This window comes from Rana temporaria, chromosome 7 (genome assembly GCF_905171775.1).
Source record: "Rana temporaria chromosome 7, aRanTem1.1, whole genome shotgun sequence".
Classification (NCBI taxonomy): domain Eukaryota; kingdom Metazoa; phylum Chordata; class Amphibia; order Anura; family Ranidae; genus Rana; species Rana temporaria.
The window spans coordinates 147,841,908-147,868,102 of NC_053495.1; the positions used below are offsets into that span (position 1 = coordinate 147,841,908).

A 26,195-nucleotide genomic window follows, 5' to 3' on the forward strand; every position below is an offset into this window, starting at 1 on the left:
TACTTTCCTGGGAATGTACAAACAAGATGGCCACACCCCAATGACGTCAGCTTTCACATTTTATTATTCCAGGACTAATTCACTGACGCAGCCACACAGGCCAAGCCCCACTGACACATTTTGACCTAAAGGAGCTTAATCATAGAGATCTCTCGACCTCTCTTTGATTAACCACTTCCTGCAAAATGACATACCTGTACGTTGTTTTGAGGAAGTGGTTGTACCGGGGAGAAGGCCCCTGTTGCCTTCCGCCACTCAGCCCAGGTCTCCCGTCCTACTGGGAGACAAGAGCAACCAGTCAGCATGTCTGCCGGCTGGCCAGAGAACCGAACAAAGCAGGAATCAGCTTTAATCAGGTCTCAGATGTAGTAACCCTGAAGCGACGTCACACCGTCACTTCCCGTTTACTCGGCTGCCAATGGCGCAGATTTAAAAAAATCCCTCGTATTCAAAGAGTCTTGAATAGCTTTAAGTGCAAAGAAGACATTTGGGGTCTTTTAGACCCCAGATCCCTCGATAAAGAGTACCTGTCACTGCCTATTACTGTCACAAGGAATGTTTACATCCCTTGTGACAGCAATACAAGTGATCAGATATATATTTTTAAAAGGGACAGTGTAAAAAAGAAATGCATTTAATTAAATTAAATAAATAGGAAATATATATTTTTAAAGCACCCCCATCCCCTCACGCTCGCTCACCAAAGAAAATGTATATTCAAGTCGTGTCCAAAAATGTAAACGGTATTCAAATTACACATGTGAGGTATCGCCACAATTGTCAGAACGAGAGAAATAATTTGAGCAAAAGACCTCGGGCCAGATTCTCATAGAATCGGCGGCGGCGTAGTGAAAGACATTTACACCACGCCACCGCAACTTACTGGAGCAAGTGCCGTATTCTCCAAGCACTTGCTCCGTAATTTGCGGCGGCGTAGTGTAAATGGCCCGGCGTATGGCCGCGTAATTCAAAGGGGGCGGCTTGCATTCAAATTAAGCGCGCCCCTGCGCCGATCGAACTGCGCATGCCCCGGGTGGAAAAATAGCCCAGTGCGCATGCTCCAGCTCACGACGGAAAACGTCAATGACGCCGACGTGAGCGTCATTGACGTAAAGTCGTATTCGCGGACGACTTAGTAAAACGGCGTAACCGACGGAAAAAGACGACGCTGACCCGACGCCATACTTAACTGGCGTAAGGTTACCCCTCATATAGCAGAGGTAACCTTACGCTTACGGAAACGACGTAAACGACGACGACGCGGCTCAAATTCGTTCGGGAATCGGCGTATCAGGCTCATTTGCATAGTCAAATGAGAACTGAACGTAAACGCCACCTAGCGGCCAGCATCGAATTACATCTAAGATCCGACAGTGTAAGTGACTTACACCTGTCGGATCTACGCCGTATCTATGCGAAAATGATTCTAGGAATCATACACATAGATACCCGGGGCCAAAAACAGAGATACAACGGTGTTTCCTGAGATACACCGTCGTATCTCTTCTGAGAATCTGGCCCCTCCTCTGTAACTCTAAACTGTTAAAAAGTTCTGCCATTCCACGAGTGTGCGCAATTTTAAACCGTAACGTGTTAGGTATCTATGTCCTCAGTGTAACATAATCTTTTCACAGTACACAAAAAATTGGCTAACTTTACTGTTTAGTTTTTGTTTAATTCAGTGAAGTGTATTTTTTCCAAATAAACTGTGTTTGAAAGACCGCTGCGCAAATTCTGCGTGACATAAAATATTGCAATAACTGCCTTTTTATTCTCCAGTGTTTGCTAAAAGATACTGATTTTACTTGTAAGCAACACGTGTCAGAAATAGGCTTGGTCCTTAACCACTTAAAGACCTTAGGTGTTTTTCAGATTTGGTGTTTGCAAGACTAAAACAGTTTTTTCTGCTAGAAAATTACTTAAAACCCCCAAACATTCTATATTTTTTTTTCTAACACCCTAGAGAATAAAATGGCGGTCATCGCAATACTTTTTGTCACACCGTATTTGCGCAGCAGTCTTACAAGCGCACTTTTTTTGGAAAAAATTCACTTTTTTGAATTAAAAAATAAGACAACAATAAATTTGGCCCAATTTTTTTATATATTGTGAAAGATAATGTTACGCCGAGTAAAATGATACCCAACATGTCACATTAAAATTGCGCCCGCTCGTGGCATGGCGTCAAACTTTTACCCTTAAAAATCTAGATAGGCGACGTTTAAAAAATTCTATAAGTTGCATTTTTTGAGCTACAGAGTAGCTCTAGGGCTATAATTATTGCTCTCACTCTAACGATCGCGGCGATACCTCACTTGTGTGATTTGAACACCGTTTTCATATGCGGGCGCTACTCGCGTATGCGTTCGCTTCTGCGCGCGAGCTCGTCAGGACGGGGCGCTTTAAAAAAAATTTTTTTTTTGTTTTCTTATTTAATTTTATTGATTTTATTATTTTTTACACTAAAATATAAAAAATAAACAAAATGATCACTTTTATTCCTATTACAAGGAATGTAAACATCCCTTGTAATAGAAAAAAGCATGACAGGTCCTCTTAAATATGAGATCTGGGGTCAAAAAGACCTCAGATCTCATATTTAGGCTTAAATGCAAAAAAAAAAAAAAAAAAGGAAAATTTGTCATTTAAAAAAATTACAAAAAAAAAATTGTCTCTTTAAGAGGCTGGGCGGGACTGACGTTTTGACGTCACTTCCGCCCAGCAGAGCTATGAGGACGGGTGGGGGCCATCTTGCCCTCACTCAAGTCCTCGCTCTCCAGGCGGCAGCATCGGATCTCCTCCGCCGCTACCGACGGCTCCGGTAAGCGGCGGAGGGCGCGGAAAAGCGGCGGGAGGGGGGGGCCCCTCTCCCGCCACCGATAACGGCGATCTCGCGGCGAATCCGCCGCGGAGACCGCCGTTATCGTTTACACGGCCGCCCGCTGAAAACATGAATATCTCAGTTGTGGCAGCAGCTGCTGCCGTTACTGAGATATCCATGTTTAAAAAGAGGACGTACATTTACAATACGCGGGTCTTTAAGTAGTTAAGTGTTAAAGCCCCCTTTTGGGTCAAAGGTGTCAGGGGGGTGGGTTTGGTCTGGGTGAACTCTTCTGGGTCTGGGTGAAGGCTGATATCATAGGAGTGCAGCCGACTTGTTTGTTCATTTCATGTAGGGAGCATAGATGGGCTCCTTCGGTCGACACCTGAAACCATAGAGATGTGTGGATTGTGGACTTTAAACAGCAGTTACTTTTGGTAACTGAAATGATCTCTTGTTTGGGCAATGATTTTGCACAGAGGACATTTTGGAGCCCTTCTTACAAAGCAGTAAGTAATGCCAATGGGTACAGCCAACAAAAAATACCGTAAATGAAGCACTCTCTAAGGCTCGATTCACGCCTATGCATGTTGCTTTTGTTTTTGATGCGTTTTTTGACACACATTTTAACCGTGATTTTACGGTGATTTGCGAATTTTTTTGGCAATTTTTTTTTTTTTACATTTCCTTTAACAACCAGCTATAAACAGGTTAAAAAAACCTGCAAACTGCAAATCGCGGCAAAATCGCGGTAAAAACACGGTACTTGAATTTTGGATGCAGGTCCATTGATTTCTATTACATGCAAAAAACGCTGCTTTTTGTGGGGAAAAAAGTCCCCGACCCTTTTCAAAAACGCAGAGGCACATAAAAGCATTGATGTGAACATGTGCCATAGGAAACCATGTTAAAAAAAATTCCTGCATTTCTGCAAAATGCAAAATGCATCAAAAGACACATCAGTGTGAATGGAGCCTTACAAGCTTACTAAATCATAAATGTATGCATCATAATATCATCTGTATTAAAACCAAAAAATAATTTCTTACCCTAAAATATGTTTCTGTTGTTACTTTTTCATAACTTCCCTTTAGCCATGTAAATGGTATTAGAATTTTTACACTACGTATGAACAGTCTGTTTTGTGTTGCTGTGAATAAATAACTTGATGCTTCTTTAACCATGCTCTTGAAAAAAAAACACAAAAGTACACATATATTAGTGTCAATGGAAATAAAATCACACAGTGCAAACTAGTAATTAAATATTTTATTTATATAGAGTGAAGAATGGGTTGCTAGATATTTTAATATTGCCTCTTGAGGTGGTTGATTGCTGTAATTTTCCAAATACATTTTATCAATACACTAGATCTGTGATGACACTATCAATTAGAACTGAATGACTATCCAAACCAAATAGAGGAAATGATCCACATTTCCACCAATAAAACAAAGCATACTAATTTTCCCAATATTAAGCTCAGTTAGTCATGATGGTTTTAAAAAAATTATGTTTAATGGTCATAGAGGGTCATGTTTATTAGAAAGGAACTTTACTCCTAATGCCGCATTCACACATTTTTCATAATGAGAACAATTACATTTTTGTAAATTGGTCATTAAAGCGGTGGTTCCGCGGGATATCGTTTTTTTTTTCTGTAATCTACAGGGCGTACCTCTACTCCCGCACTAACAGGGTGTCCCAGTCCTTAGACCGGCCGAAGCGCTGTAGTACAGTAAATTAGATGTTATATTCCTAGGCGATGGACGTTTCCATCTTACCTGGGCACTGTGAAGCCGACAGGGCCTTCTTCCGGGATAGGGCGAATGCTGGCCTCCCAGCATTCACCGCTCGATCCCGCGCATGTGCAGTGTTGACGGCGAGCATCGCCGTCAACACTACACGGTTGCCAAAGCAACGGCCGGTGTACTCACTTGACCGGCGAGATCTCGCGCGATTTGAGCACATCGCGTCTCCAGAGGAGTCTCTGAAGCTGATTGACAGGACGGGGGAGAATGGCCTTACACGCCCATTCCCCGCGGGGGATTTTGAGTGACAGGTCGGAAACAGCTCCGAAAAAGGGGTAAGGAGCACTTAAAAAAATATAAAAAATTGTTTGGTTACTGTCTATGCCTAGCATTGGCATAGACAGAATGTGTAAACTCAGGGTGAACCACCGCTTTAAAAACTATCGTGTGTAGGCTCCAGAGCATTTTTCTTGACGAGAAAAATGGGCATTAAAAATTTAGAACCTGCTCTATTTTTTCTCGTCGTTTTTCATGTTGTCGTTTTTCTTGTCATGAAAAATGGTCGTGTGTACGCTTTAACGACGGGGAAAAAAATGCGCATGCTCAGAAGCAATTTATGAGAAGGGAAATTTGCATAATCAGACCCAAAGGGTGGCGCCATTCAAATGGAGCTTTCCCTTTATAGTGCCGTTGTACGTGTTGTACGTCACCGCGCTTTGCTAGAGCATTTTTTCTCACGGTCGTGTGTATGCAAGGCAGGCTTGACAAGAATCACGTTGAGAAAAACTTATTTTTTTCCATGACATTAAAAATGGTCGTGTGTACGCGGCATAAAACTCTGAACCCAGAGAACAGTGGTACGTATGAATCTGGTCTGAGTGTCTATTTATTTATCTATAAAATTTGATAACATTGGCATTCTAGATAAAAAGTCCACCTGTGATGTCAAGGTTGATGTGCATAGAAACAAAGGACCATAAAGAGGCAATTTGACTGGGTGAGGCCAAACAATTAGTCTACTCAACAAACTTGTGTTCTCCTGACATATGTTTATACTTTTATAAACTGTAATCTTTTGGATTATGTCAGTAGAAAAAGACCTTCTATGGTCTTCTGTAATGCAACAGTATTCACCACAGATCAATAAGTAATTGATAGAAAGATCCAAACTGGTTGAAGTACCTGTGATACAGAGATCACAAACATTTCAGTCAATTGACAAATATGTTTTCCACCTTAAAAAACACAGCCAGTCTGACACATTTCAGAGTAGTGGGGAAACTACCAAGGTCACACTTGCAAATGGACCCTGGTGCTCCACCACCGTAGGGGGCCCCAAGAAGGCAGGAAGGGGAGAATACATTTGAATAAAATAGAATAGAATATAATAAAAAAGAAAATAATAGAATTGAAAATAAAAGAATAGAATTGAAAAAACAATAGAATATAATGGAATATAACGATCTTCCAAAATTCGAATAGAATAAAATAGAATTCTAATAAATTAAGTTCAATTCAACCGAATTTGGAAAATTCAAATTGATTTGAATTCGAATAAACATTGTGAACCCCGAAAACAAATTAAACAAATTTATTTGAATGAAAATAATGAATCAAAACAAAACACATTTTTTAGTTCTGCACATGTCTAGTGTGAAAGGGCCCCAGGACTGATGAAAAGTGCCCTGTGACTGTCGGAAAGGTTCTAGTTACACCTCTGTTTCAGATGCTGTATTGTGCAATTTATTCTGGAAAATTCTTGGTAGGATTGTAACAAACACTACATTTTCCATAACATGGGGCAACCTTTGCGATGTTCAGCACCAAGCCTGTGTGTTGAAAATGTAAATTGTGTTTGTAGCAATTTGTACAATATTTTAATTCTTTTAAATGCATAAAACATTTTTGCTAGAAATTTGAATTAGAATCAACATTTCATTTTACAGAAAGCCTAATTTACAAGACAATACTGTTTAGACTATTGTCTGAATTTCATCATAAATACTAAGTAATTTCTAGGCGAGTCTTTGTTTGCTGTATTACCTGAATGTAAAAAAAAATCCAGATTAATGTAAATTTGCAAAACTTCTCCACCAATAGAAAAAAATTGTCACATATGAAGAAAAAAGTTAGATAAAGATAAAGGAGGATGGCCCCTCAAAAGCATTATGTCTTTGCTGTGTACACTTCATTTCGCTCATTAAACATTGGATTCTTCATTCTTCTTTATAAACAAGTAAGTCTCACTATTTAATATTTTTAATAGCTCTGAACCTGTAAAACAATACAAACTTCTCCTAAAACTCACTTGTATATGATTAAAAAATCATGTAGCTCAGTAATTGATTTTCATGTTGTGAACAGACATGAAAACTTTTGGCCCACCCTACACTACAGGTTGGTTGGTACTTTAAATTTTTTATTTTTTCAAATAAAATATGATATAGCTAATCATCATTTTTAATTGTTTTTCATATGTGTCAATGATTTTCTATGATCAAATTTAATTGATGTGGAAATCAAATTGATGTGGAAGGAAAGAATAAAAAAAGTTAATAATACTAAAAATATGCTAATAACCATTTAATAAAATTATGAATTATACATGATAGAATTAGAGATAGATAGAAAGATAGATGCCAATACTAAAAAGCCACTTTATTTAGAAAGTTAGGTTACCTTTATATTGTCAATAATTTTTGCATCTTCAGGAACTTTAGGATTAATTGCAAAGACTATATCTTCATAGCCTCCATTGGTAAGTTTTACCATGGAGCCACTTCCGAAGGAAAGCGTCTGAGATAGTAAAAGCAAAAATAAAATCCTGCAGATTGTCATCTTCACGAGCTACTCACAGGTTCTGCTCAAGTATGTATTTTTATAGTCTATATATACATGATGCTATTTGACAATCTGTATGGACTTTAATACCAGATTCAGATCTTTTTTGTCTTATCTTTTTTGCAGTATAGAAAATGATACATTTATTACCCAGATCTAGACACAGACAAGTGCTGTAATAAGGAAATAACAAAGGTAATACAAAAAATGATGATTATTTCAATAGTTGTTAAAAAGTAAAGATTTATTCATTTTTTGAGTAAGCCCTTAGAATATATCTATCTTTTTTGGTAAGAATGAGGAAGAGTTATAAACACTGTCTGATTTTTTTCATAGATGTCCATGTCCCGGTTGGGAGATTCATCCTCTATATTTGACCTGGTGACCATTGTCTCCATGGCTGGAATTAAGGGTAAATCTAAAAATTTGGGGTGTTACTGGAACAGTAATAGAGGATGAGTTTTCTAATGAGGACTCTTGTTCTTGTGACAACTATTTAGGTGCTGCTTTTGCTCACTTTAGAGAGGTTTCCTCTCACCTCCTTATGTATCTAGAGCAGTGGTCATCAACCCTGCCCTACAGGGCCCACTAACAGGCCAGGTTTTATGTATTACCATAGGGAGATGCAGTCTAGAATACTGCAATCACTGAGCAGCAAATGATATCACCTGTAAATAAATTTCAGTTATCTTGCAAACCTGGCCTGTTAGTGGGCCCTGTAGGGCAGGGTTGATGACCACTGGAAAGGGGGCATTAATTAGTGCCCACATCATGGGATTGTGGCTGGCATAACAACTATTAAATTAATACAATTTATATATTTTTAATAGCAGTATTGCTCCAAAAAAAAAATGGTCATTTTAAAATACTGTAGCTAGCAGCTCAGGCGGGAAACATGTGACTTTGAGAAGGATGAGTCACGTTGCTCTTGGGCTTAATATAAGCTTTTAAAGTCACGTGTTTCCCGGGCTTTGTGCAGGTGTTCAAACCCACGTGTTTCCCGGGCTTTCTGCATGTGTTTGAACTCACATGTTTCCCGGGCTTTGTACACGTGCGGGGGGATATATAAGCCCACTGCTCTGAGGGTTATTCAGTTGTGACCTAGTACGGTATAGTGTGCTCCCCCCCCTTCTTTATCTCTCTTACCGGCAGGGCATGAAGGAACTCGTCAAGTGAATCCTGGAGCGAGCAGCGGAGGACGGCGGGGAAGAATGGCTGAAGAAGTGCCTGGCGGAGATGGAGACTGAACCTGCCCTTGTCGCGGAGGAAGACGAAGCCATTGCGGGTCCGTCGGATGCCTTCCAGGAACCGCATCCACCTCAGACACCATCTCTCTCCTACAGGTGTTCCAGGACCCAGCCACCCGAGCGCTCAGTTGCTGTCCCTGCGGCCCGTGAGGAAGAGGTTTCCAGCCTGGGCAGAACTTCCGATGCCACCCCTCAACGCAGCAGCCTGCGAATCCAGAAGAAGAAGAGGATGGCCTCTCCATCTCCAGTGCGCGTCACTACGGGGAGGGGTAGAGGCCGGGAGGGATCTCTTCTCTTTGCAGGTTCCCTTGTTGGAGGAGCAGACAGCGTCACTAGTTGCCAGGCAGACTCAGCTGGACGATGTGACGGCGCCTCAGCGGCTAGAATCCCTTTTCTAGGCCGGCTAGCAGCTCACAGAGCAATGACAGCTCAGCGTTTCAAGCTGGGGCAGGGACATCTAGTGGTGAGTTTGCAAACCAATTGATGTTAAAACAATTATTGGAATCTGTTAATAAATTACAGGATGCTATTTCTAGCCAGTCACAATTATCTCCTGCAAATGTTTGGTCAGCACAGGCTTTACCTACCATTTCCCAGTCTGCTAGTGCTGCTAATGTTAACCTTATAGATTCTGTTCATTATACTCCAATTTCTTCTCAGATCCCTGAAATTTGTTTTAAAGAGCCTCTCCCATGTGAAATATCTCCTTTGGGTTTTCACTTGACCGCCAATATAAAAGAAAAAATTTGGAAAGGCGACTTTATTGAATTACTAACTTTACTCCCTGGTAAAGAATTTTCTGGGAAAGGTGACAAAAAAATAGACGAGTTATCAGATGATAGGCGTCGCACTGCGCCAAAATCTTTTTACAATTGGTTGCAGGCCTTTTGTATTTATTCCGCTATTTTGGGTGAAAAATTCCCAGATAAGTGTAGCGGTTTATTCCAACATTTGGAGAATATACTCGAAGCTTACAGGAATTTTGGGGGTTTCGGGTGGTATAATTACGATGAATCGTTCCGACAAAAGATGTCAGTTTACCCTAACTTAAGATGGGGTATGAAGGATGTAGGTTTATGGTTGAATCTGATCCTTCCACAAAAAACAATTTTTTCAAGACAGTTACCAGTTCAGAATGTATCGCCTATTTATAAAAAAGGTTTTTGTTTTGCCTATAATGAGTCTCAGTGCAAGTGGGCAACGTATGTTCCTTTTGTTTTGGGACTCACCCCGTCACAAAATTTTTCAAAAGAAACTTTCCTCATACCCAGGGTAGAGAAAACTCCAAAGGCTTGCACTCTGGTGAAACTGGAAAACATGTACCCGTGGTAAATGCTGTACCCAGACAGGGAGAAAGCTGAGGTTTTAATAAAGGGATTTTCCTCAGGTTTCACTCTTCCAATTTTTTCAGGGGTCGGTTGCAGCCTGGTAAGTAACTTGAAATCGGTACTGACACATAGTGAGGTTGTAAGGAAAAAATTAATTAAAGAAATAGCAGCCGGTAGGGTTGCGGGTTCTTTTGTTTTTCCTCCTTTTAAAAACTTTCGTATTTCTCCTTTGGGTATTGTACCCAAAAAGGAGCCCAATTCTTATCGTCTAATTCATCACCTTTCGTATCCAAAGGGTGATTCATTGAACGATGAAATTGATGATTCTTTGGCTTCTGTATCTTACGCAAGTTTTGACGACGCGATTAGGCTTATAAATAATTTTGGTACCGGGGCCTTGTTAGCAAAGACTGATATTGAATCTGCATGTAGACTCCTGCCCATTGCCCCTGAATGTTTTAATTCTTTAGGTTTCTGTTTTGAAGAAAAATATTTTTATGATATGTGTTTACCCATGGGTTGCTCCCTATCGTGTAGATATTTTGAAACTTTTGCTACTTTTTTGCAATGGGTCATCTCATATGAGTCAGGTTTCAATGGGATTATCCACTATTTGGATGACTTTCTTTTTATAGGCCCCCCTGATTCTCCTATTTGTTTTTTATTGCTAAAATTATTTTTAAACATTTCTCAGTTTTTTGGTGTACCAATTGCCACTGAAAAAACTGTTTTTCCGGTCACGGTCATAGAATTCCTTGGTATCAATATTGATACTAGGCTGTGTCAATATCAGCTTCGATTTTTCTGTTTTTGCGTCGCAAGAAAGTACTGTTAAAAGAGCTACAGTCTTTTCTAGGTTTACTGGCTTTCGCCACTAGGGTGATGCTAGTTGGCAGAATTTTTTCTAGGCGATTATCTATGGCCATGTCTGGTCTTAAATCCCCATTTTCTCACATTCGCCTTACTTCAGACCTAAAAGATGATCTTTTAGTCTGGTCTCAGTTTTTATCTGATTATAATGGTCGTACTTTTTTCCAAGAAGATTTTATTTTTTCAGCCAACCTTGACCTTTACACAGATGCGGCAGGTTCGCTCGGTTTTGCAGCAATCTGGGGCACCCATTGGTGCTGCGGTTCTTGGCCTCCATTCTGGGTTGCCAATAAGGCAACCAAGAATATAGTTTTACTTGAATTATTCCCCATAGTAGTTGCTTTTGAATTATGGGGTGAATTTTTTGCAAACAGAAGAATTTTGGTACATTTGGACAATAAAGGCGTTATCTTCGCTTTAAACTGTCTCTCTTCTAAATCCATATTTGTTATAAAATTATTAAGATATCTTGTTTTACTATGTTTAAGGTTTAACATTTGGGTGAAAACTAAACATGTTCCTGGAAAAAGTAATCTGATAGCTGATAGCCTGTCTCGTTTTCAGATGGCCCGTTTCAGGCAGCTTTTTCCAGAAGCGGATCATGTTGGCTGCACCTGCCGGAGTCATCTTTGGGATCTGATTTAGCCCCTGTTGTCTCGGCTATCAAGAGCTCGATTGCTTCAAAAACATGGATCGAGTACTCGGTTGCATGGAAAAAGTGGCTCTTGTTCGCCGATGAATTGGGTTTATCTGGTTTCTCATGTACTGAACAAACGGTCCTTGCTTTTCTTTGTTCACTTATGCAGCAGAAGTTATCTTTTAATTATATTAGCAAGAGCCTAGCAGGTATTTCTTTTTTCCTAAAATTACACAATCTCCCAGCTTGTAACAGTTTCTTTTCAGTTCGTCAGGCCTTGAAGGGGTATAGAAGACAGACCTTTACGCCCGATACACGTAGGCCCATCTCAATAGAACTTTTAAAAAAAAATTTTTAAGTACACCTAAGGTGTGTCGTTCAGAATTTGAAGCATTACTGTTTCATACAGCTTTTGTGTTAATCTTCTTTGCTGCTCTTCGAATTTCGGAGCTAGTTCCAAATAGTAAAAAAAGTAGTTCTGGTTTAAAATTTGGGGAAGTTTGTGTTACACAAGGAAAAGTTCAGGTTTTTATTAGTAAATCCAAAACGGATGTGGCAGGTAGAGGTCATTGACTCACGTTGCATGCATGTGGGGATCCTATTATTTGCCCTTACTTAGTCATTTCCAGATATATTTCGGTAAGACCTTCCTGTATGGGTAATTTTCTGGTTCATTTAGATTTCTCTCCTTTAACAAGGTTCCAATTCTCTGCCATATTTCAGCGATGCTTGATTTCTTTAGACCTTGGTCATTTAAAATTTTCATCTCATTCATTCCGTATTGGAGCTGCTACGGAAGCTGCTAGGATGGGCCTTAATGATTCTGTAATTATGAGTTTAGGTAGATGGGAATCAAAAAGGTTTGGTTTATATATCCGTCCTAATCTTTCTCTCTGATTCTAGGTTCATTATCTTCCATCTGGATTATTGGACATTCATTTGTTCATTGGGCTCACAATCGGGCGTTTCAACGACATTACTCTACTAACCTGTCTTTGTCTCCTGACTCTTTTAAGATTTTTTGGAAAGGTATTCGTGGTTTACGTTGGGACAATCTTTGTCACCACATTTCTGTTTTATCTCACAGTTTACCTTATCCTGATATTTTAATAATCCACCTTGGTGGAAATGATATAGGAAAGTATTCAACTTTAGATTTTATTTTTAAGATAAAGCGCGATTTGCAGCGTATTCATTTGTCCTTTCCTAATACTAAAATAATATTTTCTTAAATCATTCCACGTTTGATCTGGTTATCTTTCCCAGAGAATAAATCTCTGGAGAAGATTCGGAGGCGTGTCAATCATTCGATTGAGAAATTTATGCCTATACTGAACAGTTTTTCATATAGGCACACTGAGTTGGAAGGAGGTTTTTCTGGTCTTTATAGGCAAGATGGTATCCACCTATCTGACATAGGTTTGGATATCTTCAATTCGGATCTCCAAAATATGGTAGAAATGGACACGGTGTTGGGGTAGGCCGTTTTTGTTAGCTGACAAAACCGGCTGGTGGGGACTTTGTATTTATTAGTTATGGTATTCGCTCGAGTTCTATGACTGAGCAAGATCTTAAGAGATGATTAAAGTTTGGAAAGTTTTATATTAAGAATTTAAATAATATTGAAAATTTTTATTATTAGAATTTTATTAATATTAAATGGAATATTTATGATTATATAGATTTATTTATAGCAATAACGGTGCCGCGGCCATTTCTATTACCAATAAAAAAATAAAATAAAGATTTTATTATATATATTTATTCAATAAAGTTATTTGAATTACTTTGGTCTATGGTTTTATTCAAATTATTAGAATTTAAGTTGTCTTGTACGGCCTACACTCCCATTGAAAGGGGGCATTAATTAGTGCCCACATCATGGGATTGTGGCTGGCAGAACAACTATTAAATTAATACAATTTATATATTTTTAATAGCAGTATTGCTCAAAAAAAAATGGTAATTTTAAAATACTGTAGCTAGCAGCTCAGGCGGGAAAAACGTGACTTTGAGAAGGATGAGTCACGTTGCTCTTGGGCTTAATATAAGCTTTTAAAGTCACGTGTTTCCCGGGCTTTGTGCAGGTGTTCAAACTCACGTGTTTCCCGGGCTTTCTGCATGTGTTTGAACTCACATGTTTCCCGGGCTTTGTACACGTGCGGGGGGCTATATAAGACCACTGCTCTGAGGGTTATTCAGTTGTGACCTAGTACGGTATAGTGTGCTCCCCCTCCCTCCCACCCTGTCGCAGCACCTTATGTGGTATGTCACCCTTGAAATCAAGGGGGGACTTTGTATTTATTATTTATGGTATATGCTCGAGTTCTATGACTGAGCGAGATCTTAAGAGATGATTAAAGTTTGGAAAGTTTTATATTAAGAATTTAAATAATATTGAAAATTTTTATTATTAGAATTTTATTAATATTAAATGGAATATTTATGATTATATAGATTTATTTATACCAATAACGGTGCCGCGGCCATTTCTATTACCAATAAAAAATAAAAAAAAATAAAGATTTTATTATATATATTTATTCAATAAAGTTATTTGAATTACTTTGGTCTATGGTTTTATTCAAATTATTAGAAGTTAAGTTGTCTTGTACGGCCTACACTCCCATGATCTAGAGCAGGGCTCAAAATTTCAAGTCCTGAGCCACTAGCCAGGCCTTAAGAGCCCCAACCAACACCTCCCCTGCCCCACCCCTAAGTCCGCCCCTAAACACGACCTTGTAAATTATTTCATGAAATGACACTGTTAAATATTTTAAACGGAATTACGTTCCAAAAATAAATATTAACAAAAGTAACATAAAGCATATCAGTACCCATCTGTGCAGCCTCACTGTGCCCATGAACGCAGCCTCAGTGTGCCCGTAAATGCAGCCTTACTGTGCCCCATCAATGCAGCCTTACTGTGCCCCATCACTGCAGCATTACAGTGCCCCATCACTGCAGCATTACAGTGCCCCATCACTTGTAGCCTTACAGTGCCCCATCACTTGCAGCCTTACAGCGCCCCATCACTTGCAGCCTTACAGCGCCCCATCACGTGCAGCCTTACAGTGCCCCATCGCTTGCAGCCTTACAGTGCCCCATCGCTTGCAGCCTTACAGTGCCCCATCGCTTGCAGCCTTACAGTGCCCCATCGCTTGCAGCATTACTGTGCTCCATCGCTTGCAGCATTACTGTGCCCCATTGCTTGCAGCATTACTGTGTCCCATTGCTTGCAGCATTACTGTGCCCCATTACTTGCTCATTACTGTGCCCCATCACTTGCTCATTACTGTGCCCCATCATCACTTCAGACTCACCACAAACACTGCCCTGGCGCCAGGGGCGGATCCAGAGTGTAGTATCGGGAGGGGCACTTTAAGAAAATAAGGTGTTGCTTACGGAACTGAACTTCATGTGTAATACAGTGGTCAGTAGTATTTAGGGCAGTGTGCAGGAACAGTAGAGCACACGCTGGGGGGTCAGGAGGGCATACACTGGGGGGGGGGGTCAGGAGAGTATACACTGGGGGGGGCGCAGGGGAGCATACACTGGGGGGGGGATTAGGAGAGTATAAACTAGGGGGGGTCAGGAGAGTATAAACTGGGGGGGGGGGAGCAGGAGAGTATACACTGAAAGGGAGGGAGCAGGAGAGCATACACTGGGGGGTCAGTCATAATCCTTTAAATTAGTTAGATTTCTCACTTGTCATGAAAGAAGATCTGTTTTGTCAGCTAACAGCACCTCTATGCTAGGTTGCAGTAACTTAGTAGACTCAGCATAGAGGTAAACAAATCCACACTGTAGTACAAGCAGCAGAGCTCACCTGCAAGAACTTTCACATGGCTTCCCTCTGCTCAGCTGCAAAGTGCACGCATCTTCCTCTTCCAGACGAGCGTCTTCTCGGGGAAAAGGCACATCCCCCATCCCACCCACTCAAACAGCAGCCTGCAGGAGAGAAGCTGAAATACTGCTGGGGGAGGTACAGGGGGGCGGAGAGTGCAGTCCCGAGGTTTCTGAGCAGTCATTCATGCTTAGAATGGCTGCGAGTTGTCCTGACTGCAGCTCTGGTTACCCGGGTGCCTCAGAGTCTTTAATGTTTTCTCGGGGGAGCAATTGTGATAAGGTCCCGCCCCCCTAGGTCGGCTAATGTGATAGTAGATTGAATCAGTGTTCTGCCTATCACATTAGCCGACTGTGTGTGATACAAGAGGGGAAGAAGCCCTGCCGCTCTCTGTGTCCTTCAGCTGACAGGTTCACCCCTGCTCCTCACTCGCCCTGGAATAAATTCCACTCGCAAAATGCGAGCAAAAGAGTGAATTTTTGAGGGCTGATCTAGAGGACAGAAAGTGAAGGTATTGGTGCACAGATGCATAAAAAAGTTTTATCCATTTTCTACTCTATCCAAAGCCCCCAAAAAAATGGCTTTAGGTATTATTTAATGTTATGCTGTAGACAGATTGCTAAAATCTAGTTCCAACTTATTTATTTAATCTAAGTAAAAAATGTGTACTTAAAATTGTCCCTTTACATTAGAAAGCACACACTAACGCAAATGTATGTTGTTAGCATCCAATGCCTGCACAGCAAAGTTATCATTTTTAATGTGTAACTGTTGTGCCCTGGAAGACAAAAACAGTCCTATGGCTTTTAACCACTTGTCGACTGACATACATATTAAAACATCCTGATATCATTTTTTTTTCAGCAGGTGACTTGCTTTCTTGTAGAAGTGATCCCATATTCATATTTTTACAGTGCCTGAAGGTCCACTTCTTCCACTAAGGAGTATGGGACCATGGTAATTAGTCAGGATGGCTGCCCACATAGGAGATGGAGAAACACCCTTTTCCTGTTCTCCTCTGTGACGAATGATCCCGGAAATGAAAAGGAAAGGATCATTTCAGAGCCATCATTTCCTAGCTCTCGCAGCCAGAAAGATTCTGTGCTTAAATAGTGACTTTGGAAAAGCAGTGGAGACATCAGGGGTATTATATTTTAGCCCTTATGGCTTGGTTTATCTACAAAATGTCAATTGGAAGCCTCATAATCCCATCTCAGTCGTTCCTACTCAAGATAATCGCGATGAAACTTAGATGCTATAGTTCATTCATGCAGTATGGTTTACCAATACAATTTCTTATGCTGCTTAGCTTACTAGCTATATGTTATGTCAGAGCTATATACAGTTACTTTTATTATCGCACTGAATGCTTAAATATTGTTCTCTATATACCTCAGGCAATTCTAAGTCTGTGTTTTTATCCTACTGTAGCTTTTATGTCACATTTAACAGTGAGTCTTAAAAAAAATTCACATAATGTTCAAGGTTTTAATTCCCCGCACACATGTAAGAAAGCTTTCCAGCACTATAAGAGACTAGGTGCTGACATCATTCTCTTACAACAAATCAATTTTTCATCTACTAATCACCCAAAATACTTTGACAAATCTTACAACCAATTTTACTATACTACCTTTTTCAACAAAACCAGAGGCATCACAATCTTTATTCGCAACTCTATTATTTTTTAAATTCAAAATATATATAAAGATGCTGACAGCCGCTTTATTATTTTAAAGGGGACCAGAAAAAAACACTCACTGACAATTTCATCAGTTTATGCCCCAAACGAATGACAATCCTCCTTTTTGATACCCTAGACCAGGGAATAAGCAATTAGCGGACCTCCAGCTGTTGCAGAACTACAAGTCCCATGAGTCTTAGCAAGACACTGACAGCCACAAGCATGACACCTAGAGGCGGAGGCATGATGGGACTTGTAGTTTGGCAACAGCTGGAGGTCCGCTAATTGCATATCCCTGCCCTAGACCGTTACAGTTCCCCACACATAGTACTTGGCGAGGACTTCAATATGTCAGCTCACCCTGCTCTTGACAGAAGCAGAGTGGTCCCTTCATCAAAAGCATTCTCTAAATCAATCAATCGTTCTCTTAGTAAATTCCAACGAATTGACTCTTGGAGAGCTCATAACATAGGTACAAAAGCATATACCCATTACTCTCATCCACACGACTGTTATGCCCGGTTGGATTACTGTACATATTTAGCACCCCGATACTACTAGCTAATTTGTCCAAGGCGCATATCCACCCCTGCCTATGGTCACACCACAACATAACTGCCTTTGATACCTCTCACATAGGTCTTGCACTCCCTTTAATTGGCGCTTAAATTACTCCCTTCTAACAGACCCCTCCAACATCCAAAACATTTCTACACACATAGAAAATTACTTCATTGACAACACAAATGACAAAAAGGCCCCCGCAACACTTTGGTTAGCAAACAAAGCTGTCTTGCGAGGACATTTAATTTGTTTAGCAGCAGCTCACTGAAATTAAATGTCTCACCAGGGACCTGGACAACTTATACAAAAAACTAAACCACTCACCTTCCCAAGAACTGAATCAACAAATACAATCTAAATGCCAAGCCCTAGACTCAATTCTATTGGCCAACACTGAAAGATCCATGCCGCGTACACATGACCGTTTTTTCCGACAGAATAAACTCAGACGAGTTTTTCCTACGGAATTCCGCTCAAGCTTACACACGGACACACCAAATTCCGGCCGTCAAAAACACGGTGATGTACAACACTACAACAAGCCTAGAAAAATGAAGTTCAATGCTTCCGATCATGCGTCAAATTGTTTCTAAACATGCATGTTTTTTCTCCGTCAGAGTTCCCTACAGACGAACGGAATTTCCGTCTGAAAAAAAAAGAACATGTTCTCTTTCTAAGTCCGTCGGAAGTTCCGACGGAAAAAGTCCGATGGGGCATACACACGGTCGGAATCTCCAATGAAAAAATATTCCGTCTGACTTTTTCCATCGGAAATTCCGACCGTGTGTACGCGGCATAAGATTCTCTAGAGCAAAATTTATGCTACATAGCAATTCCTCCTCTGCTATGTTCACAAGGAAGCTCAATCAGGAACATAAAGCAACCCATATTTATAAACTGCGTGATCAGAGAGGTAACCTGGTTACCAACCCACATGTGGTCCTAGAAATATTTTTCATCCTTTTACAAAAATCTCCTTTCTGGACCACAATCACAACCCCAACTTTCCTCAATTAATTGGCTAAAAAAAATATAATTAAATCTCTCAAAACATCCCCTGCTCCCGGCCGGGACGGTTACACTTCCTCTTATTAAAAAAAATTGCAACTTTATTAGCACCCAATCTAACTAAATTGTTCAAACATATTATATAAGGTAATCACTTCCCTGATGAAATTCTCTTGGCCAACCTATCCCTAATCCCAAAACCACTTAAAGATCATACCCTCCCACAAAACTTTCGCCCCATCTTAGTCCTCAACAATGACCTAAAAATCTTTGGTTGATTGTTAGCTGATAGACTTGTGGCAGTTATTACAACCCTAATCCATACAGACCAAACTGGCTTCATCCCAGGAAGACAGATAGTTGACAAAATTAGGTTGATCACAAACATCATTCAAGACGCTAATCTTCATTCACGCCCGATTTGCCTCCTTAACCTAGACATTCACAAAGCATTTGATAGCATAAACTGGTCTTCCCTCAATCACTTACTCCCCAAAGTTGGCATCTCAGATACATTCATACATGACTTCAATGCCCTTTACCACCTCCCACAGACAAGAATTAAAATCCCTGGTAAAAATAGGAAAAACAATCATTGCAAACAACCAATGTGAATAAACGAAATAAAATGCTAGCTGAACACAAATAGGTAATCACAAGCCTATAGAAACAATACAAAAACAATGCGTATGTGCAGCACAAATAAGGATTCAAGAAGATTCAAATGCACCTTCTTCACGAGGGACTTTATCCTTACCTTGGTATTACTATTGGGACTTTTTTATATATATATATGTTGTGATTTGCATATCACTGTTTCATTTATTACTTTATTTGCGCTGCACATACCCATTGTTTTTGTAGAGGTACCAGACAAGGCTGCCCCCTTTCCCCACTTGTATTTGCGCTAGCAATAGAGCCCCTGGCGCAAGCAATAAGAAACAATGAAAATATTAAGGGACATATCAAAAGCCATAATGAATTCAAACTTAGCTTATATGCTGATGATGCACTCCTATTTATGACCCACTCATATCCATACCCAACCTTCTTACTGAACGCAACACATTCTACAACCTTTCTGGCCTAGGTATTAACATAAATAGCCCTACCCATTAATTTCTCCCACAACATGCAAGCTTTGCTGCAACAAAATTTCTCAATTATATGGGGTTCCCACTCCTTCAAATACCTTGGTATCCATATCACAAATTACTATATAAAACCAACTATCTCCCGCTCTTCATCCATATAAGCTCTCTTCTCAAAGTATGGTCTACCTACCACATTTCCTTCCTCGGAAATCATTCCCAAACTTCTCTATTACTTCCGAGCCCTCCCTATTAACGTTCCCAAAACTAGAATTTAAACTCTTTAAATAGAGTTTAATAGACTCATGCCCTGTACACACGATCAGTTCGTCTGATGAAAACGTTCCGATGGACCGTTTTCATCGGACGAACCGATCGTGTGTGGGCCCCATCGTTTTTTTCCCATCGGTGAAAAAAAATAAAACCGGTTTTAAAATTTTCTGATGGTTAAAAAACTGATAGAAAAAAAACGATCGTCTGTGGGGAAATCCATCGGTCAAAAATCCACGCATGCTCAGAATTAAGTCGAGGCATGCTCGGAAGCATTGAACTTCATTTTTCTCTGCACGTCATTGTGTTTTACGTCACTGTGTTGGACACGATCGGATTTCTAACTGATGGTGTGTAGGAAAAACTGATGAAAGTTAGCTTGATCAGATATCTGATGAAAAAATCCATCGATCCGTTTTCATCGGATGAACCGATCGTGTGGACGTGGCATCAGCCTTCTGAACCTCTGGCACTATTTTCTTGCGGCTAGACTTATGCAACTATCCCAATGGTTCGCCCCAATCCATAACATTCCTTGGAAAACTTTTGAATCCACCTTCATTTACCCGCTGCATTTACAAGGCATTCTGTGGTCCAACCTAAATTCCCACCGCGCATTCCTTAAACTAAATACAATAGTTGCACACTTCCTTCAACTATGGCTCAAAATCAAGGAAACCTTTAAGCTTTCTTCAGATGTTCCACCATTAGCCTCTTATCTAGGTGACTCTAGATTTAATCAAGCTTACAATGATAGTAGCCTATCCTTACTCTGGAAAAACATTAACCTGACTAGATTAAGATCCTTACTAATCAAGATGGAATTCCCCTCATTTACCTCACTTCAATCTAAATATACTCTTCCTCCATCAGAGCTTCCTTGTTACATGCAAATCAAAAACTTCTATGCAAATCATTATGCATCCATCCCCAAAACACACTTTTTGAACAAATATGCATATTCTCTCTGAGAGATAGAGGTTTGATCTCACAACTTTATGGTTACCTTAATAACTTTACTATGCCCAACAAATCTGGACCAATGCTACACTGGGAAGCTGAGTTGGAATGCTCCCTTACCACTGAAATGTGGAACTCCATGACGGATAACCTTTGCAAAAGTAACCAAGCAATTTTATTCAGAGAAACCTTGGTGAAGCTATTTTCCAGATGGTATATGACACCTTCGAAAATCCACTCCTTCTACCCTGCAGCCTCTCCTAGTTGCTTTAGAAGTTGCCCTGAGCCTGGCACCTTTTTGCACACGTTCTGGAGCTGTAAATACCTTGAACTGATATGACAGTTAATAGAATCGAGAAGACATCCAAACAGAAAATTGTTCTCACTGCACAAATATGCTTTCTTAATTCCTTTATACCAAATATACTTAAATCCTGTAATAGACTATTCCACTCATAATGCAGCTCTATATAATGGATGATTGCTTTTAACTGGAGATCAAACAACCTAATATGGTCGCAGGTTTTTTTCTAGGATGGAAATGCTCAAACTATCTGAGAGAATCCATCACACCTTACACGACACAGTCTTCACATCTTTAATAAAAAATGGTCTTAGTGGAATTTACCATAATCATCAATATTCATGAATCATTTCCTGGATGTTAAATTATATGCAGCCAAACTAATGTAGCCAATACTTATATTATTCACTGTTCCATATCTTCCTCTAAACACAAAGTTGTTCTCATGTTATATATTTTATATGTCCTACACCATTTCATTCCCAAAATTATTGATACCATATACTGTATTACCTATAGTCCACGATGTATTGTTAAATGATACCATCTTCATTGTATTGTAACTTTACATATGAACTTCCAAATAAAACTTTTGTTAACAAAAATAACTAGGTTACCAGAACAATTCCTGAGCAGCTCTTATAATTTATACTATAAAAGAGCCTAATCCATCTAGATCCACCAAAGTATTTCACACATTTACCAATTTATATGTAGATTTACACAGTAGGTTTAGCTATAAGAGTGAGCGTGCTTACCAAATACATACTCTAAAATAACCATAAATATGGAAAAATTAATGAATATAAATAAAAAGTAATGAAAAATTAAATAAAATTAAATACAAAAAGTGCACGTGAATTGTGCTATAAATAAAAACAGTCCATGTGCAACTGTGTTCTCTTTAAAGAAGTGCTGGAGTTTGCATAGTAAAAAGTGCTTTGTGCCAAATTCTACGCTGTTGACGTGTTCCACACAGTGACCCCTCCTGCTGTGCTCTTATGTGGCCCGCACTCACCAGATCCTCCACCCCCTCTTGGGGTGAAACACTTTCACAGTGTATGCCCTGTGAGGCATTTTGGCAATTTCTTGTCCCCCTGCATTGCTGCTGAGGTTTCCAATGTTAGCTCATATGCAAAAGAGAGGAATCCCAATAGTGTGATACCATTTAACAAACGTTTTGCCTTTATTGATAAAACTAGGTACTCACATTTTAGGCAGTTTAAACAAGCGATATAAACAATCGTTTTGTGGAAGTGTGTAGTGACATCCGTCTGCTTGCTCGACCGGTTTCGTCATTCGACGTCATCTGGAGCGCCAGATGACATCGGATGACGAAACTGGTCGAGCAAACAGACGTTTAAACTGCCTAAAATGTGTTACTATGCAAACTCCAGCACTTCTTTAAAGATAACACAGTTACACATGGACTGTTTTTATTTATAGCACAATTCACGTGCACTTTTTGTATTTAATTTTATTTAATTTTTCATTACTTTTTATTTATATTTATAAATTTTTCCATATTTATGGTTATTTTAGAGTATGTATTTGGTAAGCACACTCACACTATAAGAATTTATTAGGCTGGCGCCAACTCTACTAGCTTTTTCAATTCCATACATTATCCCACCTAGGTGGGATAAACATGTAGAGGCAGCCACCTAAGAATATTCCTTTAACTTATTCACTCACAATTGAACTATATATATATATATATACAGGATTTCTATCTCTGTTTCTATATACATATTTTTCGCTGGACAAATATTTATATTCCTGGTTCTGTTGCGCGGATTCATCCAACTACTTTCAGGTTTAGCTATAAGCTTCCTATCAAATTAGGTTAAAAATATAAGTTTAAAGTGGTTGTAAACCCCCACCCGGAAGTTACACCTACAGGTAAGCCTAGATTAAGGCTTACCTGTAGGTGTTTGCAATATCTCCTAAACCTACAAGGTTTAGGAGATATTTGGCAATAGGTATACATCGTTGTCTACGGCTCGCGTGCAGTAAAAACCTCCATTCATAAAAACGGCAATGCCGTGTTTGACAGCTTCCGCCGCTCCGGCCAATCACAGCGCTGGAGCGGCGATACCTGGAAGTAACCTTCCGGGTATCTGTGAAGAGATTTCTGTGGCCGGAGGGGGAGACGAGGGCGGCTTCGGGGGCTTCGATTCTAAAGTAAGTAATGCATAATGAGCTAGTATGCTAGTCATACTAGCTCATTATGGCTTTGTTTTGCAGGTGTTTTTTTTTTTTCTTACAAGGGTTTACAACCACTTTAACTAAAAATTGTGCATTCAATCACAAAAAGCTGAATAGATCAATAGAGGTTATACATTTGTTGATTGTTAATCTTTCACTGCTTCTATTGCATAACAGCTCCCTCTACTGACAAAAATATGAATGACAAAGGGGAACAAATCTAATTCGATTTTCACTAGACCCCGACCCACACAGAGGGTAATTTCCTTGACATCCCCTCTGAATATTCTGGATTTTTTATTACATTAGATATCATCCCTTATCTTCCATCTCTTGGAGCGGAAGTATAAAAGGGGAAAAACAATGTTAGCAATTAAGGTAGAAAAGCACGCCAAAATCTACCTCTGGCACATTTTTTTTCTTCTTCTTTTTACATCCCCCCACCCAAACATCCTTAATTCTTCTTCCCCCTATACAAACCTTCAATTGGTAACACAATTCCATTCCTTCTAGACAATGGGGGTTATTTACAAAAGGCAAATCCACTTTACACTACAAGTGCAAACTACAAGTGCACTGAAAGTGCACTTGGAAGTGCAGTCGCTGTCAGGGCCGTCTTTACCGCAGGGCAAATGGTGAAGGTGCCCTGGGCCCTGTCACTGTTGGGGCCCCAAAGCAACCCCCTTTGAAAAAAAACAAAAAACGTTTTTTTATTTTTTGTAGGGGTCCGGAGGCCCCCAGGGCCCCAGATGGCAACCCCCCCCCCTTTTTTTTATTTATTTTTAAATTAAAAAAAAATTATATATTTTTATTTTTTATTAAAGGGACAATTTTTTTAGAGGCCCCCAGGGCCCCAGATGGCAACCCCCCTTTTTTTATTTATTAAAAAAAAAAAAAAAAACATTTTAATATATTTTTATTTTATTTTTTATTAAAGGGACAATTTTTTTTTTAGAGGTCTGGGGGTCCCCAGGGGCCCGTAGTTCCCCAGGGCCCCGGATGACAACCCCCCTTTTATTTATAAAAAAAAATATTTTTTTATATATTTCTTTATTTCATATATATATATATATATATATATATATATATATATATATATATATATATATTAAATAATATATATGTTATTATTATTATTATTATTATTACTATTATTATTATTATTAAAGGACCCAGAGGTCCCCAGGGCCCCGGATGGCAACCCCCCTTTTTTTTATAAAAAACATTTTTTTTTATATATTATTTTATTTCTTTTTTTTTCTTTTTATTTCTTACATATATATATATATATATATATATATATATATATATATATATATATATATATATATATATATATATATATTTTTTTTTTTTTATTATTATTAAAGGGCTCAGAGGTCCCCAGGGCCCCATGTGGCAAACACCCTTTATTTTTTTTAGAAATGTTTATTTTTTTATTGTTGTTTATATATTTTTTTTTTTATTAAAGGGCCCAGAGGTCCCCATGGCCCTGGATGGCAACCCCCCTTGTTTTTTATAAATGTTTCTTTTTTATATATATTTTTTTTATTTTTTATTAAAGGGCCCAGAGGTGACTTATCTGCAGTTCCCGCACTGTCAAACTTGCTGCATTTTTAGACGTTTAGGTCACGCTTTTAAAAACACAGTGCGTTTGTGTGTGCAAGAACTGCAGGTAAGTAGCATGGTGAAAAGCAGAATGGATTTCAAGGCAACTGTATTTTTAAAATGCTGAATGCACCTTTTTTCTGCAGGAAACAAAGGCATGGCAGCCCATTCAAATCAATGGGCTGCTGTACCTGCACAAATGAGGACCGCCAAAACATACATGTGAACCAGCCAGGCCCAAAATAAGCTGGAGGGGGGCCCAAAAAAAATGTTTGCCCAGGGCCCAAACCATATTAAAGACGGTCCTGACCGCAGGTTGCATAGACTGGAGGTCAAGATGATGACAGAAGGATCGCTGTGGCCTGACATGTTTCGCGCTGAGATATGGCGCTTCTTCAAAGGGCTTTTTGTTACAAGTGTACTACAGTAATGGAGAAAGAACATAAGTACATAAGTGACATATTTAACATACAAATATCATATAATAGACCAATGGTGTGGCTGTGAGTACTGGCGACCAAGCTAGTGCATGCAGGAAAAGAACCAAGAAAAGGAGGCCCAAGAGCACCAGACCAAGAGGGGAAAAGGCAGATAGTATACCAAAGGCCCAAAACCAAGGAGGCAGCCGCAGTGTGCCCCGAATTTTGCACAATGCTGACATGGTGGCATGGTAATAGGGTAAAAATCATGCAAAAGGTAGTAAAGGTGGATATCATTTTGTAGTAACGTTAATTATGGCAAAAACTGGCTTACCTAAGAGAGCATGAATTGAAAATAAAGGCAGCAATAACCCAGAGTATAGACTAGTAGAGGGTTAATAATTAGAGAAAGAGCTTATACTGACATCCGGCAGAAGGTCCATATGCACAGCATTAGTATATCTATAGTAAAAATGCAGATTGCAACTGAAAATATAAATAAATAAATACCAGTCAGGTACCATGGAAAGACTAGAGAACATCGTTGTTAATATATGAAAGACCAAAGCTTACCCAGCAAAGGTACATATAGTTGATACAGCTGTGGCAAAGATAGATTAATTGGATCTTACACCAGAATATAAACTGCTAATCTAGTAATCAAACAAGCTGAAACGCAAAGTTCAGATAGATGCAGTCCAGAAAGAAAAAGGCCAAAATTGTAAGGTCAGCAATTC

The 26,195-nt window shown here is 39.4% G+C and overlaps 1 protein-coding gene across 1 annotated transcript in view; it reads right to left on the reverse strand.

Moving 5' to 3' along the window:
* Positions 1–7,438, reverse strand: part of LOC120945737 (calcium-activated chloride channel regulator 1-like) — a 93,457-nt gene extending 86,019 nt beyond the window's left edge. Inside the window, exons 1-2 of the mRNA XM_040360102.1 lie at positions 7,252–7,438; positions 3,871–4,008 (exon numbers count right to left, since the gene is read on the reverse strand). Of these exons, the coding sequence (XP_040216036.1) occupies positions 3,871–4,008; positions 7,252–7,410 (297 nt within the window). The 5' untranslated portion in view covers positions 7,411–7,438. The remainder of the gene's footprint in view (positions 1–3,870; positions 4,009–7,251) is intronic.
* Positions 7,439–26,195: the final 18,757 nt, after the last annotated feature.